Source organism: Diplotaxodon limnothrissa, linkage group LG5 (genome assembly GCF_057381915.1).
Source record: "Diplotaxodon limnothrissa isolate DT_005_m linkage group LG5, D_limnothrissa_male_GT1.1, whole genome shotgun sequence".
Classification (NCBI taxonomy): domain Eukaryota; kingdom Metazoa; phylum Chordata; class Actinopteri; order Cichliformes; family Cichlidae; genus Diplotaxodon; species Diplotaxodon limnothrissa.
Window position 1 is genome coordinate 25,354,390 of NC_140600.1, and position 22,901 is coordinate 25,377,290.

The 22,901-nt window shown below is 40.5% G+C and overlaps 5 protein-coding genes across 7 annotated transcripts; 2 read left to right on the forward strand and 3 right to left on the reverse strand.

Moving 5' to 3' along the window:
• The first annotated feature begins 779 nt into the window (after window positions 1-779).
• tardbpb (TAR DNA binding protein b) lies at window positions 780-5,385 on the forward strand. Of its 3 annotated transcripts, XR_014906212.1 has the most exons (6): window positions 780-1,536; window positions 2,088-2,251; window positions 2,352-2,501; window positions 2,604-2,774; window positions 2,868-3,932; window positions 4,593-5,385. XR_014906212.1 is itself a non-coding variant. In XM_085354359.1 (5 exons), the coding sequence occupies exons 1-5, from the start codon at window positions 1,296-1,298 to the stop codon at window positions 3,357-3,359; spliced, it is 1,218 nt and encodes a 405-aa protein (XP_085210485.1). In that variant the 5' UTR covers window positions 780-1,295; the 3' UTR covers window positions 3,360-4,574. The 3 variants fall into 3 exon arrangements, 2 of the variants coding, with proteins under 2 accessions (XP_085210485.1, XP_085210486.1); XM_085354359.1 differs by lacking the exon at window positions 4,593-5,385 and having other exon boundaries at window positions 2,868-4,574; XM_085354360.1 differs by lacking the exon at window positions 4,593-5,385 and having other exon boundaries at window positions 2,352-2,492; window positions 2,868-4,574.
• On the reverse strand, window positions 4,980-9,791 carry cenps (centromere protein S). Its single transcript, XM_085354361.1, has 5 exons — window positions 9,668-9,791; window positions 9,416-9,539; window positions 5,779-5,812; window positions 5,570-5,636; window positions 4,980-5,374 (listed from the first exon to the last, which is right to left on the reverse strand). Exons 1-5 carry the CDS (start codon window positions 9,695-9,697, stop codon window positions 5,261-5,263), a joined length of 369 nt encoding a protein of 122 aa, XP_085210487.1. The 5' UTR covers window positions 9,698-9,791; the 3' UTR covers window positions 4,980-5,260.
• Window positions 9,792-11,487: 1,696 nt separating this feature from the next.
• On the reverse strand, window positions 11,488-12,565 carry rbp7b (retinol binding protein 7b, cellular). The gene is made up of 4 exons (XM_085354362.1): window positions 12,441-12,565; window positions 12,057-12,235; window positions 11,778-11,879; window positions 11,488-11,551 (listed from the first exon to the last, which is right to left on the reverse strand). Exons 1-4 carry the CDS (start codon window positions 12,511-12,513, stop codon window positions 11,498-11,500), a joined length of 408 nt encoding a protein of 135 aa, XP_085210488.1. The 5' UTR covers window positions 12,514-12,565; the 3' UTR covers window positions 11,488-11,497.
• An 847-nt stretch (window positions 12,566-13,412) lies between these two features.
• Window positions 13,413-14,369, forward strand: LOC146632416 (uncharacterized). The gene is made up of 6 exons (XM_085354363.1): window positions 13,413-13,486; window positions 13,574-13,636; window positions 13,736-13,815; window positions 13,904-14,034; window positions 14,126-14,192; window positions 14,290-14,369. Exons 1-6 carry the CDS (start codon window positions 13,413-13,415, stop codon window positions 14,367-14,369), a joined length of 495 nt encoding a protein of 164 aa, XP_085210489.1.
• Window positions 14,370-15,914: 1,545 nt separating this feature from the next.
• h6pd (hexose-6-phosphate dehydrogenase (glucose 1-dehydrogenase)) lies at window positions 15,915-21,123 on the reverse strand. The gene is made up of 5 exons (XM_085353331.1): window positions 20,948-21,123; window positions 19,258-19,924; window positions 19,045-19,162; window positions 18,646-18,915; window positions 15,915-18,541 (listed from the first exon to the last, which is right to left on the reverse strand). Exons 2-5 carry the CDS (start codon window positions 19,897-19,899, stop codon window positions 17,196-17,198), a joined length of 2,376 nt encoding a protein of 791 aa, XP_085209457.1. The 5' UTR covers window positions 19,900-19,924; window positions 20,948-21,123; the 3' UTR covers window positions 15,915-17,195.
• Window positions 21,124-22,901: the final 1,778 nt, after the last annotated feature.

The following is a 22,901-nucleotide window of genomic DNA, read 5'->3' on the forward strand; positions in this document are numbered from 1 at the left end:
GAAACCAATGATCATCACCTTTATTATCCCTGCACCAGCTTCCGTTGCTTTACCTCTTGTCTGTAGTCAGTCAATGTTGATCCCCAAACTTCTAAAATTGGTTTGTAAAACTGCTGCATGCACATGGAACTTTAAAGTTTCACTGTTCAAGTGAACAACATCCTATTAGGGGGATAAGCCATGCAGAAAGACCAATTATCAGAAAATGACTTAATATTGAAAAAGCCAGTCTCTTCATCATAACTGGATTTTTTTAAGTTCACCCCAAACCGACGCAATAATGCATTTTACATTAACATGGGCATGACAGCTATGCTTTAGACACGCTCCAGTCTTCTGAAATTTGAAAGGCGGGGGCGCATTTACCTACAATTTAAAAATGTAGGTAAATACTTGTGATCCTAACTTCTTATTATCTGTCTGGCTTTCAAAGTTTGTATAGCTCATTCAAACCGCCATCTTCCAATCTCCAGCCAACAAACGGAAGCTGTTGTTGTAAATGACATACACTAGGCCTTATCTACTCCGTTTACGGGGGGGGGAAACAAAATTCACAATTAACTGTTAAGTTTAATTGTTTATATTGCATTTAATCAATATAAACCAGTAAAGTAAAACATAAAATATTAGCCTTAGAATGCATTACGTAGGTACTTACTTACAACTGCTACTTACTTTTACCGACACAGACAGGACACCGGCCCCCGCCTGCCTGGGTGAAATGAAACCTTCCAGTTTAGTGACGTAGTTCCTTCTTCGCTTAGATAATGCCATTTTGCTCGCCTTACATGGCGCTGTTATTTTTCGCCTCGTGGAAAAATACTCGTCTGAGCTTTCCTTACTTTGCATGTTGGACGAGACAAGCGCTTTATTTAAGTTGCACCACTCCTCTGGGCCGAGCAAACTATTTTTAGGAAAACGTTACATCTTTTTGTTTAGCTGACGGAATTTGCGCAGTTTTCTTTTCAACAGGCACGTTAGAGCGGTCGTCGTCCGGTGTTGACGGCACAGATCCCCGTCCCAGCAAACAAAGGAGCAGTAATATCGTTGCCCGCTTTTTAGCGCAATCTAAAAGTAGCATTATTGATTAAATCATTTGGATGTAAACTAGCCCCGACGCCGTTTTAGTTTTTTGTATTTGAGAAGTCTTTGTCTCAAGTATAATAAACAGTTTAGCCTGACTCATTCAGTCCTGTTAGCGTCATCGGCTAAGGTTAGCCGATTCTGTGGACAATTAGCGAGCTAACCGCTAGCATTGTTTTGCTTCTGCGAGTAAGTTTTATTTTTGCGGGGAAATGGCTGAGGTGTACATTCGAGTGGCGGAGGAAGAAAATGAGGAGCCCATGGAGATTCCCTCCGAAGACGACGGCACTGTTCTTCTTTCCACCGTGGCGGCTCAGTTTCCTGGGGCTTGCGGCCTGCGGTTCAGGAGCCCCGTGTCTCAGTGCATGAGAGGAGTGCGACTCGTGGAAGGGGTCCTGCACGCGCCAGAAAATGGATGGGGGAATGTCGTGTACGTGGTGAACTATCCAAAAGGTAAGGATTGGTGTTTTTCCTTGTTCTTATTTAAACCTAGAGACTTTATCCGAACAGGTGGGCAGATGTTATTTATAATTCATGAAGTAGCTTCAGGTTACTGAAAATAGATAAGTGACGTGACAAGTGACTTGGTCACGCCCACCAGAGTTCGGGCACTAAATCCATTCATTAAAAAGAGCACCAAAGGATTGATTTTGTTCCTTAAAGTCCTTCTGCCAAACCAAGTACCTATATTGCTGGACTTTGTTTTGAAGGGCATGATTATTTTAACCTTACCATTTGGTGGTGTTTTTGTTTCGCCCGATTCCATTAAGGAACTTTTTAATTAAGATTTAATTAAGAGCTGACTGGGTTTTCACCAAAGGAATATCACAAGAACTGATTTTAAATTATTATTGTTCAAGTGGTGTGCAATTTGTTTTATTAAATGTCAAGGGAAAGAGGGAAATGCATAAACTACTAACTATATAAGAATTTTATATTTTGCATTTTGGTTGTATAGCTTTTAAAATATTAACCCCCCCCCCCCCCCCCATCCTTCCATTTAGACAATAAAAGAAAAATGGATGAAATCGATGCCTCTTCTGCCGTGAAAATGAAGAGGGGAGATATGAAAACATCGGACCTGATTGTATTGGGTCTTCCTTGGAAAACGACCGAACAGGACCTTAAAGACTACTTTAGCACGTTTGGTGAAGTCATCATGGTTCAGGTATTACTTGGATAGTAAAACATTTGCGTTGATTTGCAATTTTTTTATTTGTTTTATTTTATTATTTTTGCTGGTGTTTTATTTTTTTCTTCTTTCATAGGTGAAACGGGATGCCAAGACCGGAAACTCTAAAGGATTTGGCTTTGTGAGGTTCACAGAGTATGAAGCTCAGGAAAAGGTGATCTCTCAGCGCCATATGATCGATGGGAGGTGGTGCGACTGCAAGCTCCCTAACTCGAAGGTGAATATGGTAATGCCCATGCATATACCCACACACTATGGGAATCAAAACTAAGCCAATACTGTGGTTAACAATCTGTAATGCTAATGCACCCTCCTTTCCTCTTTACAGCAAGGTCCTGATGAGCCACTAAGAAGCCGCAAAGTGTTTGTAGGCCGTTGCACGGAAGACATGACCACAGATGATCTACGACAGTTCTTTATGCAGTATGGAGAAGTCACAGATGTGTTCATTCCCAAGCCATTCCGTGCTTTTGCCTTTGTTACATTTGCAGATGATCAGGTAACGTATGAAATATGTAGACGGTATTTCTTTCCTTCTTTGTTGGTGTTGCTTGCGTCCACATAATCAAAAATTTTTTTTCTCCTTTCACAGGTTGCCCAGTCTCTCTGTGGAGAAGACCTTATTATCAAAGGAGTCAGTGTTCACATCTCAAATGCTGAGCCCAAACATGGCAATAGGCAGTTTGATCGCACAGCACGATTCGGAAATGGTTTTGGGGCTCAAGCATTTAGTAGCAGCCGTAGTGGGTTAGGGAGCAGCACTAACAGTAGTCTGGCTAATTTTGGTTCCTTCAGCTTGAACCCTGCCATGATGGCTGCTGCACAGGCTGCTCTGCAGAGTAGTTGGGGTATGATGGGTATGCTGGCTAGCCAGCAGCAGACATCCACCTCAGGCAGCACCTCCAGTGGAACGAGCTCTAGTAGAGACCAGAGTCAGTCTTTCAGTACAGGCAACAGTAACTACGGCACCAGCTCAGCCAGTCTTGGCTGGGGAACAGGGTCAAACTCTACAACCAGTGGTAGTGGGTTTAGCTCAGGTTTTGGGTCCAGCATGGAGTCAAAGTCATCTGGGTGGGGTATGTAAGTTAAGTGTTTGTATGGTAAGTACTGCGAGAAAGACGAGTCATTTCGAAATTTATTTCTGGTGTTGATGCGTATCTGAAAACTTAACACTTTTGCGTGAAGATGTTTTGTACATTTGGAAAAAAATGCTAAAGATTTAATTTAGGAAGTGTTGAAGTGAATTGTTTACCAGGATGTCTGAGAAAAGTGCTATTTTTGATGTCTCATTTGTTTGTATCCATTTCAACTGGATTCTCTAATGCATGTATTGTGAAATGTGATAACCATCTTTGAAAATGCATGAATGTTCGTGGTTCACCATTATCCGGCATTGTCATCGACCTAAAAGACAATCTTGCATTGGGAAGAATCTGGTTGAAACATAAATGTTTTAAGTGCAACTTTATTTGCAGTCAAGTTCTATGGAAAAGCCTTCATTGAAATCTCTTCTGCAGTTCACCTCTCTTCCATTTCCCTGCGAGGAAGCTCCTCTTTGGCAGCATTCTTGGGGTGATATCGGTATCATTCTCCCTCTTCCCACCTGTAAATGCTATGCCATCAAAGAACGGCTTCACTCCGCATGTTCTAAGAGACGGTGGGTGTTTTCACTTTTATCCACTTTTACATGGAAAGAACAGCGCAACTGACATTTTAAGAACTGATGAGTGCGATTGAGGATGGCTTGTGGCGAAGAGTGAAGCGATGAGTGAGCGAACGGAGAGAGACGCGTGAAACGGACTGGTTGTGCAGTGAAAGAGCCCAAGTTGACTGCTTTCTGAGTGTGTGAGTGGAAGCTGCAGATGCTACGAGCGCCTCCCCTAACATGGACATTGTTTAATTAGTACTTCAAGATTTTTTTTTTTTTAATCTTTGCAAGTTTTTCCTTATTCTTAAGTATGTCTGTCAAGTGCAGAAATATCGAAATGTAGTGGAATGTTGTGATGAATATTTGTATTGCTTATATTATCTGATTTGAATGCCGTATGGTGTGTGCTTTCATGTTAATGAACTGATCTGTAAGTGTGTACTTGATGTGGATGACACCTGCTGAAGACACTGGGGGACGCGAGTGATGGTGTGCGAACGTGGAGTGGTGTGTCCAATGGTTCCCAGTAGATTTTGTTTGTGAGGTGTTTATAAACATGTCAAATGAAGGGAGTTCTCTAATAAAGTTCATTTGAATAGATGCTTAGTTGATATTACTTGAGTCAAGTTTGTCAAATCAAAAACCATCTAATTCGATTCACACATCTAGGGACTTTGGGCTCTGCTGGTCGAGGTCTCCGTTTGAACCCTGACTGAAGTCTGTTCTGAAGGAAGAAGATGGAAGTTCCAACACTTTCAGTGTGTGGCCTTCTCAGACATGGGGTAGTACCTGTCTTTTTGCTGCTTTTGATGGCTTGTTCGTGAATGATCCCCTTTTTTTAATTATCCACACTTATGAGGTACTGGGAAGGTAAAACAGTCCAGCTCAGCAATGTGGCTTTGCTTTCCTTCAGCAATATTCTCTCTCTCCCAAATTGGCTATTATACTAGAGCTAATGTCAGGTTTCTGTGCCTTGGAATTGGGGATTTGTTTTAAGAGTCTCACTGAAAAACATGAAGGGAACAGTTTCTGTAGGGTCCCTTTGGCGAATGCTTTAAAAATCAAGTTTAATGTTTCATTCATACATGGTAACAAATCGGGTCAAAATTGTTACATGCACTAAAATTCAACATCACATTAGCAGATCCTGGGATGGAACTTTTCACTTATTTGCTCCAAATCTTTGCTACATAACTGTTTTGACAGGCACATGTCCCATGAAAGAACTAGGACTTTTGTTGGCTCTTGGCTTTATCAGATACATGTAAGTCAGTCTTCATGTTTATTTGATTGATTGGGCTCAAGTCAGATACCGCAGGCTTGCCTGTGTCCTGTCCTTATTCTCTGCTTTCCTCCTCAGTTTCTGTGTTCTTTCTCTTTGCAGTAGTCTTCTTTTTTAAACTCATGTGCTCCTGGGTCAGTTCGTCACTTTTATTTTGTATGTGGATGGACTGAAATAAATAAAGACAAATTAAACATTAAATTTGCTGTCTGCTGTAGATTATATACGCAATACACAGGTTCAGTAAACAATTATTTGAAATTATTTTAGTGGTTAACATTGGCATGACTACATGTTTGTTGTACTGTAAGTTAACTGTACAGAAATCATGTCACTGAATGTGTTGTTTCTTTGAATAACTCACCAAAGCAGTACTGCGGCGGGCTACAAGTTTCACATCATCTACAGACACTGTGCTTCTTTTAGCATGCCTGAAATGAAATTTGGGATTGGAAGCCACGTGGACATATTTGAATAGCTGCAGTTTGAGTAACAAAGTATTTTTGGTAAAGTTGTTAATATGGTGCTGGGACAAAAAAAAAAAAAAAAAAAAAAAAAAAAAAAAATGCTTACCTTGCAAAAGCCTCCAGGTCTTTGGCAAATATATCTGTTAAAAACAGAGTGAAATGTTGATTTCAGTCTGTTGCAAAACTGCATTAATGTTGACTGTTGTGGATCCTTGGTCCACTTGAGTTAGAATCATTTCAGATTATAACTCCATTCATTTCCATAGATATTGCTCAAAAGTTAAATAAAAATAAGGGAACGTGAGCACAGTATAACAAGGCATATTGCAGTTTTCATGTAAATGGACCCTTTAGAAGCCATATCACCTTCTTTGATGCAAATGAAAGGGAGAACAGGTTCACTAGAGGTGAAACAAGATGCCCCCAAAAAGGAAATGGTTTTGCAGGTTGTGGCTTTCTTCTTATCCTTATCTGACTGATACATATACGTGCTTCTCGTGATGCCTGTCTACAGCTCTGTCCAGCCCTCCTCCTCTAATAGCCCATCTCCTGGTTTCTCCTCCACACTATGCTTGGAAACAAAACAAATCTTGTGACAGACCATATGGATGTGCTAACCTGGACTGCCTGTGCAACCTAAAAAGGCTGCAGGTGCTGTTTCATGTTCCAGTAATGACAAGGACATCAACGAAAAGCAAAACTATATGTTAAAAATAAATAAACAGAAGAGAAAGAGTGAGAGCGCTGCCTATGGCCACCACCTGTATTGCATTTTTACCTTGATAAACCTAACACACCACAACAAAAGACTACTGTACATGGACCAAACTTGACTCCATTATTGTTTTGACACAATTTTTGAATTCAGTGACAACTCATAATTAAGTAACTGCACTTTATTCCAGGAATGGGGTTTAGGGTAAGCTTAGGAAAAGTGTGTTTCCTGTTCTCTTTCTGAACTCAAGAAACCCAGAGTTTACCTCTGTCTCTTTTCCTTTTTGATGAAATCTAAGGAGTTCTGTAATGTCATTTCATTTCTACAATCCACACCAAAGAGCATATTAGCACACTGAGTTGCAAAAAGTTATATCAGGAAAAAAAGCTGGAATTGTATCCCCATATTTAGACTAAATTTTACATGCTTGCAAATTGTTGATTTAATCTGAGCCTGGAAGGAAAACTATACAGTCTTGATAATGCAAAATAATTTTACATGTGACTGGTCAAATCATATGATATATATATCATATATGTTGAAATATGCTCATTAAAAACGAAGAGTGAAAACAACTACTTGAGTGTAACTGAATTACAAAAAAGAAGCAGCTAAAAGCTGAATTTCACAATAATTTCATATGGAAAGGTATATTAAGTTTTCTAAACAATAACTGTATTATGGGTTTAAAAATGCAAAACTGTACATTATGAATCTGCATGATATTTTATATATCCGTTATTGAAAAATGTGTTCCAACACAGTGAGATAGAGCTGCTGTTAGGCAGGGTATGTAAATACCACCACACTTTGTACTGATGTGCCAGTAAATTTTCATATTTTATAACATATACCATCAGAGGATAAACAATGTTAAAAAACACACACACACACACACACACACACACACACACACACACACACACTTCATTATGTACACCATGCTATAGTCCTGTGTTGGACCCCCCTTTTGCTTTCAGGACTGTCTTATTTCTTCATAGCATAGATTTAATAATGTGCTGGAAACACAGAGATTTTGGTCCATATTGACATGTTAGCATGATATAGTTGCTGCAGATTTGTCACCTGCACATCATGATGTGATTGTCTTTTTCCACCACATCCCAAAGGTACTGTTGGATTGAGATCTGGTGACTGTGCAGGCTATTTGAGTACAGTGAACTCATTGTCAGACCTCCCTCTACCTCAGCTAACCAACTGAACCATTGATACAAGACAGGATAGATCCATGCTTTCATGTTGTTTATGCAAAATCCTGGTCCTGCCATCTGTTCCAGCACAAATTGAGAATAAGCAGACTAGGCAACATTTTTCAAATGTTGTAATGTACAATTTTAGTGACTCCATGTGAAATGTAGCTTAAGTTTTCTATTCTTAGCTAGGGATGGGTACCGGTATCCAGTGCCATTATGGCACCAGTTCTGACATAAACGGTAGTACCCAGACCGAAAAGCAGCGCACATTTCAGTGCTTTATTTCTGTGCTTTTTTTTTCTTGAGATGTCATACACTTTGGATTCTAGCCAATCATTTTACCTTTCCAAGGATAGTAGGCAGGCCCAGGTATGTACGTTCTTTTAGAGCAGAGCTGCAGATTAAAAATGCCCAAGGCAAAGCAGTTAAAAGTCTGGCTGTACTTCACAGCAAAAGATGCAAACTCAGCAGCCTGCAACAAGTGCTTTAAGCTGATACTGTGCAAAGGAGGTAAAACCTTGAACCTGATGAAACACCTGGCGACACATAGCGTTTTTTTTTTTTTTTAAAAGCCGAGAAATGCACCGTATTTGATAGCTTGCTGCAAGACCTCACACCGTGCACATCTACTGCGGGAGTGGTGCCTGTTATCGGACCTGGAGTTAGCAACATCCCCCAAAAACCGAAGAGGAGAGTCGTGGCCCCTAGCCCTGCCAGTGTAGCAGAAATGATGACGGATGATGATAGCAGCAGCAGCCGTTCTTCTCTGGGCGAGTAGCTTAATGTTGCTCGTGTGTAATACGTTGAGTAGGCTAACCACGTTATTACATTAATGCATGTAAGGTGAACTAGCAAACACCGTTGTAGTTACATGCGGCTGTCTTCTTGTTTGACAGAGTGATACCATATATGCCCTATAGCTGCAGAAAAGACAAACATTGTTATCTTTTTACAAAAACAAAAACAAACAAAAAAAAAAAAACAGCTAAACATGAGAGGTTTTAGGACAAAGTTTGTGTTTTCCATTGTTTAAGCACCGGTTCCAACCAAAGGAGGTATGTTGTATCAACAGAAAAGGCTAACTTGGTTATCATTTTGCAGAAAAAAAGAGACTTCTAAAAATAAAAACGTAAGAGGTTTTTGGACAAAGTTTGTGTTCTCCATTCTTTAATCAAAGGAGCTTGCAAAGAAAAGCGTCTGGACTTCTTTAAGTTACTTGCAGACATTTCACCTCTCATCTGAGAAGCTTCTTCAGTTCTTAGGTCAAATGGTGGGGAGTCCCAGATTAAGTCAGTCCCAGGTGGGGAGTCTCCATTCTTTAAGCACCAGTTAGAGCACCGTTTAAGCACCGGCTCCATTTCAAAAGTACCGGTTTGGCCCCGGTATCGGATAAAACCTAAACGATACCCATCTCTATTCTTAGCTGACAAGAGCGAAAGCTGGTGTGGTATTCTACTGCTGTAGCCCATCTACTTTGATATACTGTGCTGATGCGCTTCTGTATGTTAGTTGAAATGAGGGGGTATTGTGTTATTGTTGCCTTCCTATCACCTCAAAGCGATCTGGCCAACAAAGCATATTCACTCAGGGAAATGGGCTTCCTGTATATTTTCTCTTCTTCAGACCATTCTCTATAAACGCTTGAGATGGCTGTGTGCGGAGAAAAAAATCACAGTAGTTTCTGAAACACTCGGAAAACTAACCACATCACGTTTGAAGTCACTTAACCCCTGCAATCTGATTGGCTGATTAGAAATCAGGTATACCTAATAAAGTGGTCAGTGAAAGAATATCCTCATTAGTTGAACACCTACCACACTGTCTGAATGTCGTCTCGGCTATTGCCGCTATAGCTTGTCGGCTGAACGGTCTCCGGTGGTCTTCACCGATCTTCTGGCAGAGACGACCCACTGTATAATGAACTGCAGCTTTTAACCTCTAAAACCCCAAAACACATCACGTTAAAACACATCATAACGGTCCTGTGTAGTAGCTTTCGCAACGTCCCTTTGTGTTAGCTAATATTAGCCAAACAGGCAATCAGTGAAGAGAACTGAAACACTTACCTGGTGAGTTTCCTCTGTATCCACTGACATTTTCAAGCAGAACTGTTGACAAACCAAACCGAAGATTTCCCAGACAACCACAACAAAAAGGAAAGTCACAAACTGAAGATTAACTACTGCTGAAAACACGATATGTAACCTGTAAACTGATTTTTAAGCTATTTGTTCAGAGATAACTGTCTGATAGCTACAAAATTAAACTCGCGGCATAAATGCGTCAACAAACCAACGAGTCCGCCGCTTCTTCTTCAGTGTTTTGCTTCAATTGGTATCCACAGTTTCCGCTTACTGCCCCCTCCTGGTGTTATTAGTCTTTTACATTTCAGTTCACTTCCAACCAGTGTGCTTTGACTGTGGAAAAAATGACGTCCCCATTGTTTGACTTCCCTAAAGTGAAGCCCAAACGTCTCTATCGCCCCCTGGCGTCTGGCTTCCGTAAAGGCTATTAACCCCACACACTCAATGTTAGCGTATGGGCCAGGGGGGTTAAGTAAAACACTCAAGTCCACCTCAGATATACATATAACAGACACATTCTTCCATGTTAAGTAGTTTGTGTGGTCAATGGGTCACTTCTCCCAAAAGTCTGATTTTAATTAATAACTTCTAAAATTGTAAAACTGTGGTCTGACAGGGTTATGATGACAGCTTTGATTGATAGCTGTTGTCCCTGAAAATCTTGCTTATCTCAGTTCAGGAACTAAAGCTGTTAAGTTTACTTAAACTATGGGTTAGATGCTTTATTTAATGTTTGTAGAAGATAACAGCAATGATCAATGAAAACATCTTCAAAATGAACCAGCCAACAATTATAAGTAACCCTGGACGATCTTTTTCTGCTCATGACCTCATGAGATTTTGTGATGCATTAAAAGAATGAAAGATAACCCCAACGCTCTTTTTTTTTCATGTCACAGAAGGAGGAAAATCAAAAAGGCTTTTCTGGAGCACTGATGGTGCTCTCTGTGGACAGCACCCTCCAGAAAGAAATCGATCAGCTCTCCACCTCCTCCTGAGTAATCACAGTGCACGATCATGCAGTCAAAGGAAGTACATAGTTTACAAAGTCCAGGGTTTGAATGAGATCTTTCCTCAGCTTGTACTTCAATTGCCAATCAGCTTGAGAAGTCTGACAGTGTGTCATGCTTAATTTCTGCAACTTAGGTCACAGTATTACAGTCATGCTGATCAGTTGGGCAAAACCTCAGAGAGAAATGCTGCATGTGCACACGTTGAAATAGTTTTAAAACGTCTAGTGCTAACATGATGCATGTGTGTCGTCTGTCAGATGGTGCCAACAAGGACACTTCATCAGCGAGCAAGTCTAAACAACATCATGTATTTACTGTACTGGCAGACATGTTTTGGTTCTGTGATACTGGAAGCCGAAGGGCACCGTTGCTAAAAGTTAACACCTCCCCCCCACTTTACTATAAAACAATCATTTCTTTCATACGTCCACTTCTTTCCTTTATCTTTTTATAAAAGTTATTTAACCTCCCTCTACTTTTACTGCTTTTTTTTAAAGCAGAGAAATTTAATCTCAACATCTGTTAACACCATGTTTTAGAAAGTGAGAAAGCTTGCCATTTTCATTATGGCAACATGAAATGAATCTGTATGCGGAAAGACTAGCATTTCGTTTGATAAATATCTACAAAGGTAGCTTTAAATTCCTAAGAAAGCTTTAGTATAAAACACTTTAGGATTGTGGAAAGTGTTTTGTGCATCATTCTAAAATATAAAAAGGAAAAGATATAGTTTTTGTTGTGTTATGATGTCAGTTAACGAGACAATAAACACACAATGCACTTCATTTTGAGAGTTTAATCACATAGTCCTTTTATAAATTTGTTTGCAGACTTGATCCCCACAAGTGAGCTCCTGAAAAAAAGAAAAAAAAAATTGTAATTGAAGATCAGTTTTAAAAGGGTAATACAAACAACAAACAAACAAAAAACAGCAGGAGTTCAATGAATGGCATCAGTGTTCAGAGGGAGCAGCATTTTCATTTGTATGGTTACAGTTGTACACATGTACAATCACAGGATTGTGAATGTTATAAGTTAAAATATTAACAGGGACACCAGCATAAAGTTCAGAGTCATACCAGATGAAGCTCATCTCCCTCAAGCCAGTGAGCCCACCCTCGGTTTCTCTTTTCTCCTTTTTGGACACACACCAGCTTTTCATTTTCCCAGTTGACCACAGACTGTTAGAGTAACATAAAAAAATAAAATAAATAAAAAATGAACTACACAGTTTCCCCAATACTTAAACATAAATGGAGTTTACACTTTGTAAAGAGGCTGATTTTGTTTTGCACCACTGATCACAAATCTAATAGCGACCTTTAAAACTGGAGGTTACATTTTGGTAACATTTTTACCTTACAGGTGCGGTTGTCCATTCCTTTCGTTACCTCCTCGAACTCCTCTCCGGTCTTGAATGAACACTCGTAGTTTCTTAAACTACTAAGTGTCTGAATTGTGAAGCAATGTCCGTCCTGCTTAATCACTTTCTGAGGCTTCAACATAGAAGCAATCTTGCGCGTTGCAAAATCAACACCTGCATGTCAAAATGAGAGGGATAAGTGACAACACTTTCTACAAAATGTTTACACTCCAAAAAGAGTAAAAACTATAACCTGCCATATATAAGTTTTACGTACACCCAAGTTCAAGAACTCTAAACCAACTAAATATGAGGTTTTCTACTCATCTCATTTTCTGCACGCAGTCTTCCAATTTGCTTTAAAAAGGGTGAAACTTACCAAGTGCAACCATGTAGCCCTCAAAATTGACATTGCTGACCATGTTCCACGTCCCACTGAGGTTGGCAGGCATTTTGGATGTTAGGTGGCCTCTTTGGAAGACGCAACAGCAGAATTTCAAGAGTGGAAGGATGCGAAGTTGTTGGGTGGGCTCTTTTTATTGTGTGTCAAATGTGGGGTAAGGGTGATGCGTTGCTTATGCTCTAGTTAATTTGGGCACATACGCAGGAGGGTGGAGCAAGACTTTTGAAATAATGTGAGGAAACTATCCTGTTCCAAATAGATTAACAGCCTTGCACGACGCAAGGTTTTTTATTTTAATTTTAATATACTCAGTTTTATTCGTACTTTTACGTGGGCTTTGTACTAAAAGAGGACTTGTGCGCAGATGTGATAATAGCGTAAAAAGCTCGAGGTAATTAAATCTGTAAGCATGCACACCTGGAGTCAGTGTTTCTTTATGAATCGTAGTTTGTGTGGAGAGGATCGGCCTCACATCCAGCCCTGTATCCGCCCAGTTTCTACCATACATGGTCGATGCTAACCTCATGAATAGAAAGTTACCGATCACTGTATTTCTCTGTGCCAGTGCAGCCGCCATGAGTCAGTATAATGCAGTAAGCGATTAAACCCAGTAGCCAAGTATCAGAAGTTCAGGCCTGTGCATTCCGGGAGTGGGTGAGGGGGTAAAAGTGATGGCGAAAGGGCGCTGAAGAAATCTCATACAATTTCAGAGTGTTAGCGAGTTTTAACAAAAATAATTTATAAGCGTCTAAAATGTTAAAACCAACTTTAAAAAAATTTAAGCATAACTTATTGGGGCAAATGTTCTGAGTTCAAGGAGTAAAAAGTGCAGGCTTGGACAGGATGAAATACAATCCTTCCTCTGGTCAACAAGGGCGTTTGGCACTTTAATACAACACGTGCCAGGGACAGTGTTACAGTACATACGCGTCTGGATGTGCAGCATCCATGTTTCTTTACTTGCTGGTCTTCATGGCATTTCACAGCAGCAGATGGATACCAAAGAATCAGAGATTAAGATTGTAAGTACTCTCATACATAAAGATTTCAGAATGACTTTCTGTTTACTATGACCTTAATCTATTTTCCGTTCACTTCCCCCTTCACAGTCAACTACTGAATGTACTGTTCATCACAATTGTTCTGGTTCCTCAGTTCTACGTGATGGGAAGGTAAGTGGGACGCAGGCAATGGCATCATGCCATACAGCCCGCAGGTTACTCATACAAGAAGGAACATGAAGTTAACAATGGTTTCTATTTTGGTTAAAGGCCCAAATCCTCAAGATACTGCAGGCAGCCCCTTCTGAACAACCTGTCAGCCTCAGTTGCTCTGTCCTTGATGGCTTCAGGTAAGTCTCCTCAGGTCAGCAGTCCCAAAGCAGATACTCTCACAGCATTTACACAGGTTTAATAGGAACAGTGATTGTTTTTTTCAAGGTTTTGCAGTGATATTCACACTGACAGACCCAGTTCATCAGAGCTTGTGGGCTGCCTACCATGTGTTTGGTCTACTGTCATGTGGCCAAGGTTTGTGCACTACTATCCTGACTCTGACAGCAGCAGCATGTGTAAGAAAAAAAAAAGCAATATTAGCCAGTTCAACCCCTCAAAAAAACTCCTGCAGCATATCAATGATTTCTATGTACGGTATGTTCACAGGCCAAAACCACCCCTGAGCTGTACTACATGTCCCTTGTCCTAACAGTGGTCTCTGCTATCAGTACAGGTGAAAGACAACTCTCCCTTTCTCTTGCACACTGGATAATTCATTCATTCATAAAATCTTCATTTCGAAGGACTAACACCTGCTTCTGTCCGTTCAGGTTTTTTCATGGTCAGAGGAGGACTGTGGCTAACCAACAGGCACTCTGTGACAGATCCAAGCAGAAACAATGAGTTATAAAACACTCCAGCTGTCCCACAATGATATGTGACACTACACATGTAAAGAATTCATGAGGGCTCCTTGCCACCAGCAGCTTGTAATTTTAAACCAGGAGAAAGAAAAAGGGAAAGTGACTTAATCCAGCTCACATTTTTTTAATGCACACTTCAGAAAAGCAGCTGTTGATTTTCTTTTTGCACCGAGGAAATGTATTTCATGTAACAATTTATTACTAAAAAAACAATATTTCATACAGTAGATTTGACATGATTACAAGCAATGGTGTGACTGTAAATTCTGAACTGGATTTTTATCTTATTACTGAAGCTACAATAACTGACTTCTCACAATTCAGTTTCCCAGGTGAAATTTTGAAATTAACTGTAAATTCAGTTAATCGTTTGCCTATTAAATAAATTTTTTCTGTATTGTCTTGTTTTTAAATGGCAGGTGCTACTAAATTTGTTAAACACCATATTCACAACAGACTAATATAGCTAAAGAGATGACGGATGTGTTTAGCATGTTTTCTTACTTTGTTCCTAATCTTGAGGCACAAAGACAACACCACTGCTGACACTTAGTGGAATTGAGCTTTTATTTAAAGATGGTCTTCAATAAAGAAACCAAAAATATGATGTAGTGTTAATGTTGTTTTCAATCATTTTGACTCAAAAGCACCTCCAGGTTACATTAATAGAAGAAAAATGTGATCCGAGTATGGGAATGTGATTATCTCTTTAGTAAAACACATATTTTACATCACCTGATTGTGTATGTATGGCAGTACCACTCCACAAAATAAAACATTCATCCAATAAGAGCAGATTATACAGTAAACTGGATATCTTTAAATTCACCTGAGATCAGTTATAATTCACACATACAAACACCTTAATTCATCCGTGTGTTGTAACTGTCTTCCAGCAACACAACAATCGTCTGCGCTGTGTAATTTGCAAAGGAAACTTCATATATTCCTCTAGATTCCCACTCACTTCACACTTAGACTTAAATGATCAAAAATCTTCATATGCATTTCTCTCACACACACACACACACACACACACACATAAAAAAATACTCATATGAGGTTAAAACTTTTAAGAACATGGACCAATGATTTCATTAATGACAAATTACATACACTCAGCATCCCTTCTAACTCATTTCTGGTTTATAGTACCGTGTTAAACCTACGCCATAACCTATCCTTTGGCCTGACATGCACTGTCAACAGGTAAATGGTAAATGGCCTGTATTTATATAGCGCTTTTTACTAGTCCCTAAGGACCCCAAAGCGCTTTACATATCCAGTCATCCACCCATTCACACACTGGTGATGGCAAGCTACATTGTAGCCACAGCCACCCTGGGGCGCACTGACAGAGGCGAGGCTGCCGGACACTGGCGCCACCGGGCCCTCTGACCACCACCAGTAGGCAACGGGTGAAGTGTCTTGCCCAAGGACACAACGACCGAGACTGTCCGAGCCGGGGCTCGAACCGGCAACCTTCCGATTACAAGGCGAACTCCTAACTCTTGAGCCACGATCGCCACGAGGTGTGACAGGTATGTTTGGTAATATCCTCTGTAAACACAGATTATTGATTAGCACCAGTATAATTCCTCTATTTAACAAAATCTAATAGGCTGTAATTGTATAGCCTGCTTATTGTGCTAATGAAAGTGGATACATGCTGTTATTCTTGTTTCCCAAGCTCCAACATAACTTTTAAAAAAGTGATTCTTTGCCTTCATAAACTCAAATAATTTTGAGTAAAATGAAACTAAAATATATAAAAATATATATAAAAGGTTTATTTATTCATATAATTTATCATTAAGGAAAATATGCTAGGTGCTAGGTTAATGCTTGGTATAAACTAAATGTGTACCAATCAAGTAATTATGTAACAAATGCTTGGAAAATATACATGTAATCAAATTACCTAAAGTCAGCATTTTGGGCATAAATATTTTTTGGGTGCACCTGTATAGACTGAGTCGTTTCTGAACTCTTATCTACTTCTTGCGGTGCTGTAAAGCTAACTATTTATCAAGATTTCCCATATGGAAAAGATATATATAAATCTTATAAAGTTTGTATCTGTCTTGTGTGAAACTTGTATGAAAAGCATACAAAAATTATATAATGAAACTTGTATGTTTTGGATACTTACTAAAGCAATATATGAAAATAATGAGAAAGTGGCCACTTTCATGAGTAAATCATATAAGTTTTTACTATTTCTTTTCCATATGGGTTATTATCTCCAAGTCCAACATAAACGGCTCAGTTTCACTTGTAATGGAAGTTCAATGCACCAGCGTACAATGCAAACTATGTCCGCTCACTATGGTTGCGATGCAGATTTATTGCAGTGCAATAAACTAGGCTTAACTCTAAAGTTAGGGCTATCGTCACATTATAAAACACTTACACCTTACATTCACCTTGTGGAAAACTCCTGTTCCATTAGTCAAGCCTTACTGAAGACGAGCAGTTCTTTAAATGTAAGAAACCACAAACGTCTTCGCTGCTTCACAACCACATGGACACCAACAAAGGGCTGTTTTCAACAATGTTCTACTGATTTCCTATTTTGATCAAGTTTGGTCTATGTATACACTGTTATGATCTCAAACGGTGCGCTGGAGGGAAATAAATTAGAAGCCTGAAAGAGTTTAGCAGTTCTGCTCAGTACATGTGATTTGAGTTAATAACCTTTCCTATATGGTCCTCCTATATGTGCTGGTTCATATATTCTTTCTCATCAACCAACAGTCCAATTAAAGCAGCTCCAAAGACATTTGTCTGATTGCGAGGTAGAGATTACATTCTTATCCTAAAAGTGCATCATAGTCTATGTACCAAACAAGGTTACCATTAGTAGGCTTCACACCAGTGACAGGCCATTTGTCTGGGTTGTCCTTCACACGGCTCAGCTGGGTGATCAGCTCGTGTTTGCCTTTGCCCATCACCAAAAGGGCAACTTTGCGGGCTCGATTAATGACATTAAAGGTGAGGCTCATACGCTGGTGTGGCTTGGAGGGGCTCTCAGTGAGGGCCACCAGACTATCGCCAAGTTCATCAGCTTTGCCACCGGGGAACAAAGAGGCTGTGTGGCCATCATAGCCGACACCCAGCAGTACAAAGTGGAAGCTGGAGCTGTTAACCAATTTAACGAGTTGCTTCTCATACATTAGCGCTCCTCCATCTTCCTCCACACATAGGCGCTGGTTGAGATGCACTGGCATGGGGTGGATGTTGTAATACGGGATTCTCACATGTTGCAGTAGATGGTCATGCAAGTTGCGGAAGTTGGACTCCAGTTCCGTCGGCAGCACGCAGCGCTCGTCCACCATCCAAACATGTGTGTTCCTCCAGGGGAAGGTGAAATGGTGATCGGCCAACCTGTGAAACAGAGCAAGGGGAGTAGATCCACCGGAGAGGGCGAGATGGAAAACACCACCCTCATAAATAGCTGCCTCTGCTGCTTCCTGAATATCTGCAGCGAGCTTGTCAACAAGCTGCTCGGCCCATGCAGACACCATTTCAGAACTGCGAAATTTACCTTGCATCACTTGGAAACCATTTGTGGATGTGCCACCCAAATGATCAGTACTGATTATCACCACCTCATTGTTGTAGCTAACGTCTTTCCCTTTCAGATGGATGTCCAGCACGTCTGCATTATCAGCACCACCTGGGTAGATGCGCGGAAATGTGCTGGCTAAACTGCTGAGCAGCGGTGTCCATAAGTCCCAGGAAGCCAACAGGTTCTCTGTACTAATGAAGCTATTCTTCTGTCCCAAAAAGATGTGAGAAATAAGTTCTGCATAAGCTTCCTTCTGCTCCATTGGAATCTGGATGTAGAAGTCTGAAATAGGCAATCCAAAAACGTTGACGTCTTTGTGCTCCGTCACTTCCTTCCACTCACTGTCTACTAGAGCTGGCTTGAACAAATTCTTACTAACAAGAATTGCTGGATATTGAAGGCTGCCATGTCCAAAGTAGAAAACTATCTGCTTGGGCTTGCAGTGAACGTTATTGTGGTTTTGAACACAAAATATGTCATTTTTAAAAAGAACACGTGCGTATCCCACCCGCTCATCTAGCATCTTCCCTGAGATCAAAAGGATCGGCATGCCTTCATATTGTGCGTCATCAATCTGTGCGAGTACAGCTAAAAAATAGAAACACGAGTAAATATTAGCATCTAAACAGTGAAGGAGATGTAATGCAGCACACTTACAGCAGAATGTAAGGAGACAAACTTTCAGTACTTGCCTGCAAATGTTGGAGTGTGACTGACGTGATCTTTGGTCTTATTCAGCTCCTGCTGAACTTCTGCTTTGTAAGTTTGGTACTGACCGATCACAGCTTGATTCTTTCCTAAAGGAAGCATGGAACTAAGGATCTGCAGCTTGTTTCCAAGGACTTCCTCACTTCTGCTCACGTTCTTGGGAAGCCTCATGGTCAACAGTGTCATGACCTCAGTCAGGTGGTTCTGTAGCACATCCCTGATGACCCCATACTGGTTATAGAAGGCAATGCGACCTTTTGAGGAGAAAATAACAAAGACAGGGTAAGAATACATGATTCAATCACCAAAAAAAAAATGTCTATGATTTACCCATGTCTCAAAATACCGTAGTAATTAAGAGAGTTGATAAACCCTTTAATCACCTTTAACATCCAGAGTCTCTTTCAGTACAATCTCCACTCTCTCGATGTGGTGCTTGTTCCAGATGGGATCAAGTAATTTTTTGTTTTGTATTCTAAAAGGAAGCATCTTTGAAACCACCTTTGGAAAAAAGGAAACATAAGATGTTTGGATTTGGATTCAGATTCATTTAAGAGTCAAGGGTGGAAGGCATGCACTGTGTAGGACTTCCATACCTGTTTCCCCAAGTAGTGGTCAATTCTGTACATTTCTTCTTCCGTCAGTGAGCTGCGAAGTTGAGATGCCAGTACCTGAGCACTCCCGTAGTCATGTCCAAAAGGTTTTTCAAGCACCACCCTCAGCCAAGCCCCACTTTTTGGCCTGCAACTACTATTAATCTTCTCAGCAATATCTGCATATGCAAAAGCTGGTACAGAGAGGTAAAAGAGCCTGCCTGCCTCTGTCATTCCCTCTTCTTGAAGCTGTTGCTCAATGTGCTTGGCCAGATCCTGATAGTCCTCTAATGACTTTAGTTGGCGATACTGTGCGAGCCGCAGAAACTGGTCTTTCAGCAGAGCACAGCGCTCCTGAGAAACATCCTTTGAGCAGGAGACTGCCTTCAGAATCTCAAAGAGCACTGGTGTGGCCTTTTCAGTGGGGGACTGTCCCCCGCCATAGAAAGAAAAGGTGTTTCCACTACTGACTTGGTTGATATACAGCTGGAAGAATCCCTGCCACAGGTACTTCTTCGCCAGGTCACCCGTGCCTCCCACTATGACTACCGAAACATGGCCAGGTCTCTGTGCTTCCTCGCCCTCCTTACCATTTCCTCCCTGGGTGCACAACGCAACCAGGAGGAAGAACACAGTCAAAAACATTGTCCGGTCCTAATGGTCCAAACCCCTGTATGAACACAGCAATGAAAGAAGGGCATTCATCTCAGGAACACTATGCAATAGCAGATTATATTAAAGCTAGACAAAGTTTGCAGATTGTTTTCATAAGCTAATCGTTCAAGTGAATAGTTGTCTGTGTCTATGTGACAGCCCTGCAACAGTATGATAACTGGTCAGCTGTGACACACAGTGGCAGCCACCGTGGGGAATATTTTCTTGGCACACTTTGTACCAAGCATGTTTTAAACACCCTAGCCTACCTGAATATTGTTGCTAACCATGTCCATCCTTTTAAAAGCTCATTGTACCCATCTTCTCATGGCTATTTCCAACAGGTTAATGTGCTATGTCAAAGAGCTCAACTGGTTTCTTGAACATTGACAATTAATTCACTGTATGCAAACGGACTCCACAGTGACAAGTTCTTCATCCAGCAGAGCACCTTTGGGATGTGGTAATTCACATCATTGATGTGCAGCAACAAATCTGGAGCAATAAAACCTTTACAGCACCATAGATATGCTATGAAGAATTAAGGCAGCTCTAAAGGCAAAGGAGGATCTGACCCGGTGCTAAGAAGATGTAACTAACAGCCAGTGGGTGTATTTGTGACATACAGAGTGCCGTCTGACAAGAAAAGCCCCCAAAACGGTCAGTTTTACTAACCTGATGCATAAACAAACAGTTAATCAGAATATTTGAATACTGATTTTCTGTTCATCAACTTTCAGCTCTGAGCGCTTCATAAAAGAAATTCCTCTGGTTACAAAGTCAAATGAAATATTAACAGAGACATTAATGCAGTTACGCTCGTGATGTAATATACATGCAATGTCTGTCTTTGGTCATATCGACTGTCCAAAATATCATGTGCAAAATAATGTTTAAAGCATATCACTTAATACAGTACACAACCATCAACTTGTATGCCAGAAATCTAAGAAATATGCCAGACAACCATTTTAAAAAGCAACAGTTAGCAGTGGTAAATGTATATAAATAGAGCTAAAAAAACAACAACAACCCATACTTAGCAAAATCTCTGTCCTGAGCTTTTCCGAAGTCCCTTGAGAGGCAGAGATACTGTCATGAGTGTAATGATTACCGGATACTGGTGGATAAGGGGCGTAGCTTTTGCACTTTGCTCGGGGCGTTGAGCTTCCAGTACAAGAGCTGAGCTGTTCTTGACGTTTTGGGGAAATCCAAATAACTTACTGATGATTTTTCAAGGACCTGCAAACATTTATTGAGCAAGTAACACATTTAATGGGAGCAAAGGGGATCCCATGCTCTGCTGGATGAACACAGGGTCACAAACTGTAATCAGAGGGGAACAGTCTGAGAACAGGCAAACAATCCGCACTCATTAATATCCAAAACACCGCTATCAGGCACACGAAAATCTCTTAAAGGTATCTGTTGAACTTTGTTTTCTCACCGCAAAATGTGACTATGACGGAGAGTGAAAATTATTCACAGTGAACTGAAAACCAGCAGAAAGAGGCTGATTTTATTACGGAGTGCAATATCTGGAATCGCTGCAGCTTGCATGTTTGCACAATGCAAAGCAAACAGCAAAGGCCACCCTCATGAAGGCAGGCTGCTTCAGCGGCAGCTGATTTTTTTGTTTTACTTTTTTTAGAAGTACTGCAGTCATCAAAACTGTTGGTACTATTTCTTTGTAGTATTTTGTTTATATTGTAATCCTCCCTCACAGATCAGCAGCTTTTTAATATTTTTTGCTTCTTTAGGGTTCTTCTGTAGCTCTGACCTACATGTGACACTTTGTTCCTCGTCAGTCAAAAGCTACTTTCATTTTCTTTCCTCTTTAAATCAGCACAGACAATCTTCCTTGAGTCTTCCTGACTCATCTATCCGTGAAACTCTTTATAAATAGCAAAGGGGAAAAACAGGGAAAGACTGCATCTTCTGTTCTACCGTGCACATACGATCAAGTGACTATCCCATATCTTATATTCAAAAACCCGCCAGGCACTGGTGAAATTCTGTGGACATGAAGTGCTTTTTCCAGGTGCCAAGTTAAACGGCATTAGACAGAGTCCACTGACGATCAGCACAATAAAAGATTTGTCTGACAACTGAGGAGTATTGATGAGGACTGGAAAAAGCACTGAAGAGATATCCTGTGTTCGCTTTCTGTCATTGTGGTGAGATCTGTCACAGTCAAGCCTTAAGAAGAAACTCCAGATCAAACTGCTATTAATACTAATTCAAACGCTCACTTATGGATATTAAAAAAAACTATAGAACCTATTCATTCATCCTATATTACCAATAAGTAATTTCAGTTACAAAATATAATGCGAACACCAAAGGTCACCTCATGAAAGGAGCTCTCAGTATAGCAGGACTTATTGAAATGTGGTCTGACTTTCATCTAAACTGCATGTAGAGACAAAACTCTACTCACTGGCACTTTATTACGCACACCTTGCTAGCACTGAGTTGACTGTGGGGGGTATTTGGGTACAAAGAATTCATTATTGGTGTTTAGGAAACCAGCTTGAGATGATTTGAGCTTTGAGATGTGGTGAGTTATCCCACAGTCATCAGAAGATGGGTACACTGTGGTCATAAAGACACGGACATGGTCAGCAAGATTTCACAGGTAGACCACCTGAGTAATAAAAAGTGTACCAAGAAACCAGTTTCTGAAATGCTCACAACAACAACAATTATGTCAACTTCAAAGTCACATAAATCACTTTTCTTCTCCCATTCTGATGCTCAGCAGGCCAGCCCCTCCTGACCGTCCCTACACGCTTAAAAGCACTGAGTGGCTGCCACATTGGATTGGCTGATTAGATATTTTGAGTTAAGGAGCAGCTAAACAAGTGCACTTAGTAAACTGCCCGGTCCATATGAGCACTTTCAGCAGCAGCAATCTGCAGGGGGAGTTTTAGATCACCCCCTTCTTTTTTCCTGAGCATTTTAAACGGCGAAAAAGCAAATACAATAACTAG

Coding starts and splice junctions, on each gene's coding strand:
- tardbpb (XM_085354359.1), top strand. CDS start 1,296: ATGGCTGAGGTGTACATTCGAGTGGCGGAGGAAGAAAATGAGGAGCCC. Junction 2,252..2,351: donor GTGAAGTCATCATGGTTCAG/GTATTACTTGGA, acceptor CTTCTTTCATAG/GTGAAACGGGATGCCAAGAC. Junction 2,775..2,867: donor TTACATTTGCAGATGATCAG/GTAACGTATGAA, acceptor CTCCTTTCACAG/GTTGCCCAGTCTCTCTGTGG.
- cenps (XM_085354361.1), bottom strand. CDS start 9,697: ATGTCAGTGGATACAGAGGAAACTCACCAG. Junction 5,813..9,415: donor GACGACATTCAGACAGTGTG/GTAGGTGTTCAA, acceptor TGTTTTTAACAG/ATATATTTGCCAAAGACCTG. Junction 5,375..5,569: donor CCCGCCGCAGTACTGCTTTG/GTGAGTTATTCA, acceptor TATTTATTTCAG/TCCATCCACATACAAAATAA.
- rbp7b (XM_085354362.1), bottom strand. CDS start 12,513: ATGCCTGCCAACCTCAGTGGGACGTGGAACATGGTCAGCAATGTCAAT. Junction 11,880..12,056: donor TGGACAACCGCACCTGTAAG/GTAAAAATGTTA, acceptor TTACTCTAACAG/TCTGTGGTCAACTGGGAAAA. Junction 11,552..11,777: donor AGGGAGATGAGCTTCATCTG/GTATGACTCTGA, acceptor TCTTTTTTTCAG/GAGCTCACTTGTGGGGATCA.
- LOC146632416 (XM_085354363.1), top strand. CDS start 13,413: ATGTTTCTTTACTTGCTGGTCTTCATGGCATTTCACAGCAGCAGATGG. Junction 14,035..14,125: donor CTCTGACAGCAGCAGCATGT/GTAAGAAAAAAA, acceptor GTATGTTCACAG/GCCAAAACCACCCCTGAGCT. Junction 14,193..14,289: donor GGTCTCTGCTATCAGTACAG/GTGAAAGACAAC, acceptor CTGTCCGTTCAG/GTTTTTTCATGGTCAGAGGA.
- h6pd (XM_085353331.1), bottom strand. CDS start 19,899: ATGTTTTTGACTGTGTTCTTCCTCCTGGTTGCGTTGTGCACCCAGGGA. Junction 19,163..19,257: donor ACCACTACTTGGGGAAACAG/GTATGGAAGTCC, acceptor TTTTTTCCAAAG/GTGGTTTCAAAGATGCTTCC. Junction 18,542..18,645: donor TCACACTCCAACATTTGCAG/GCAAGTACTGAA, acceptor TCTATTTTTTAG/CTGTACTCGCACAGATTGAT.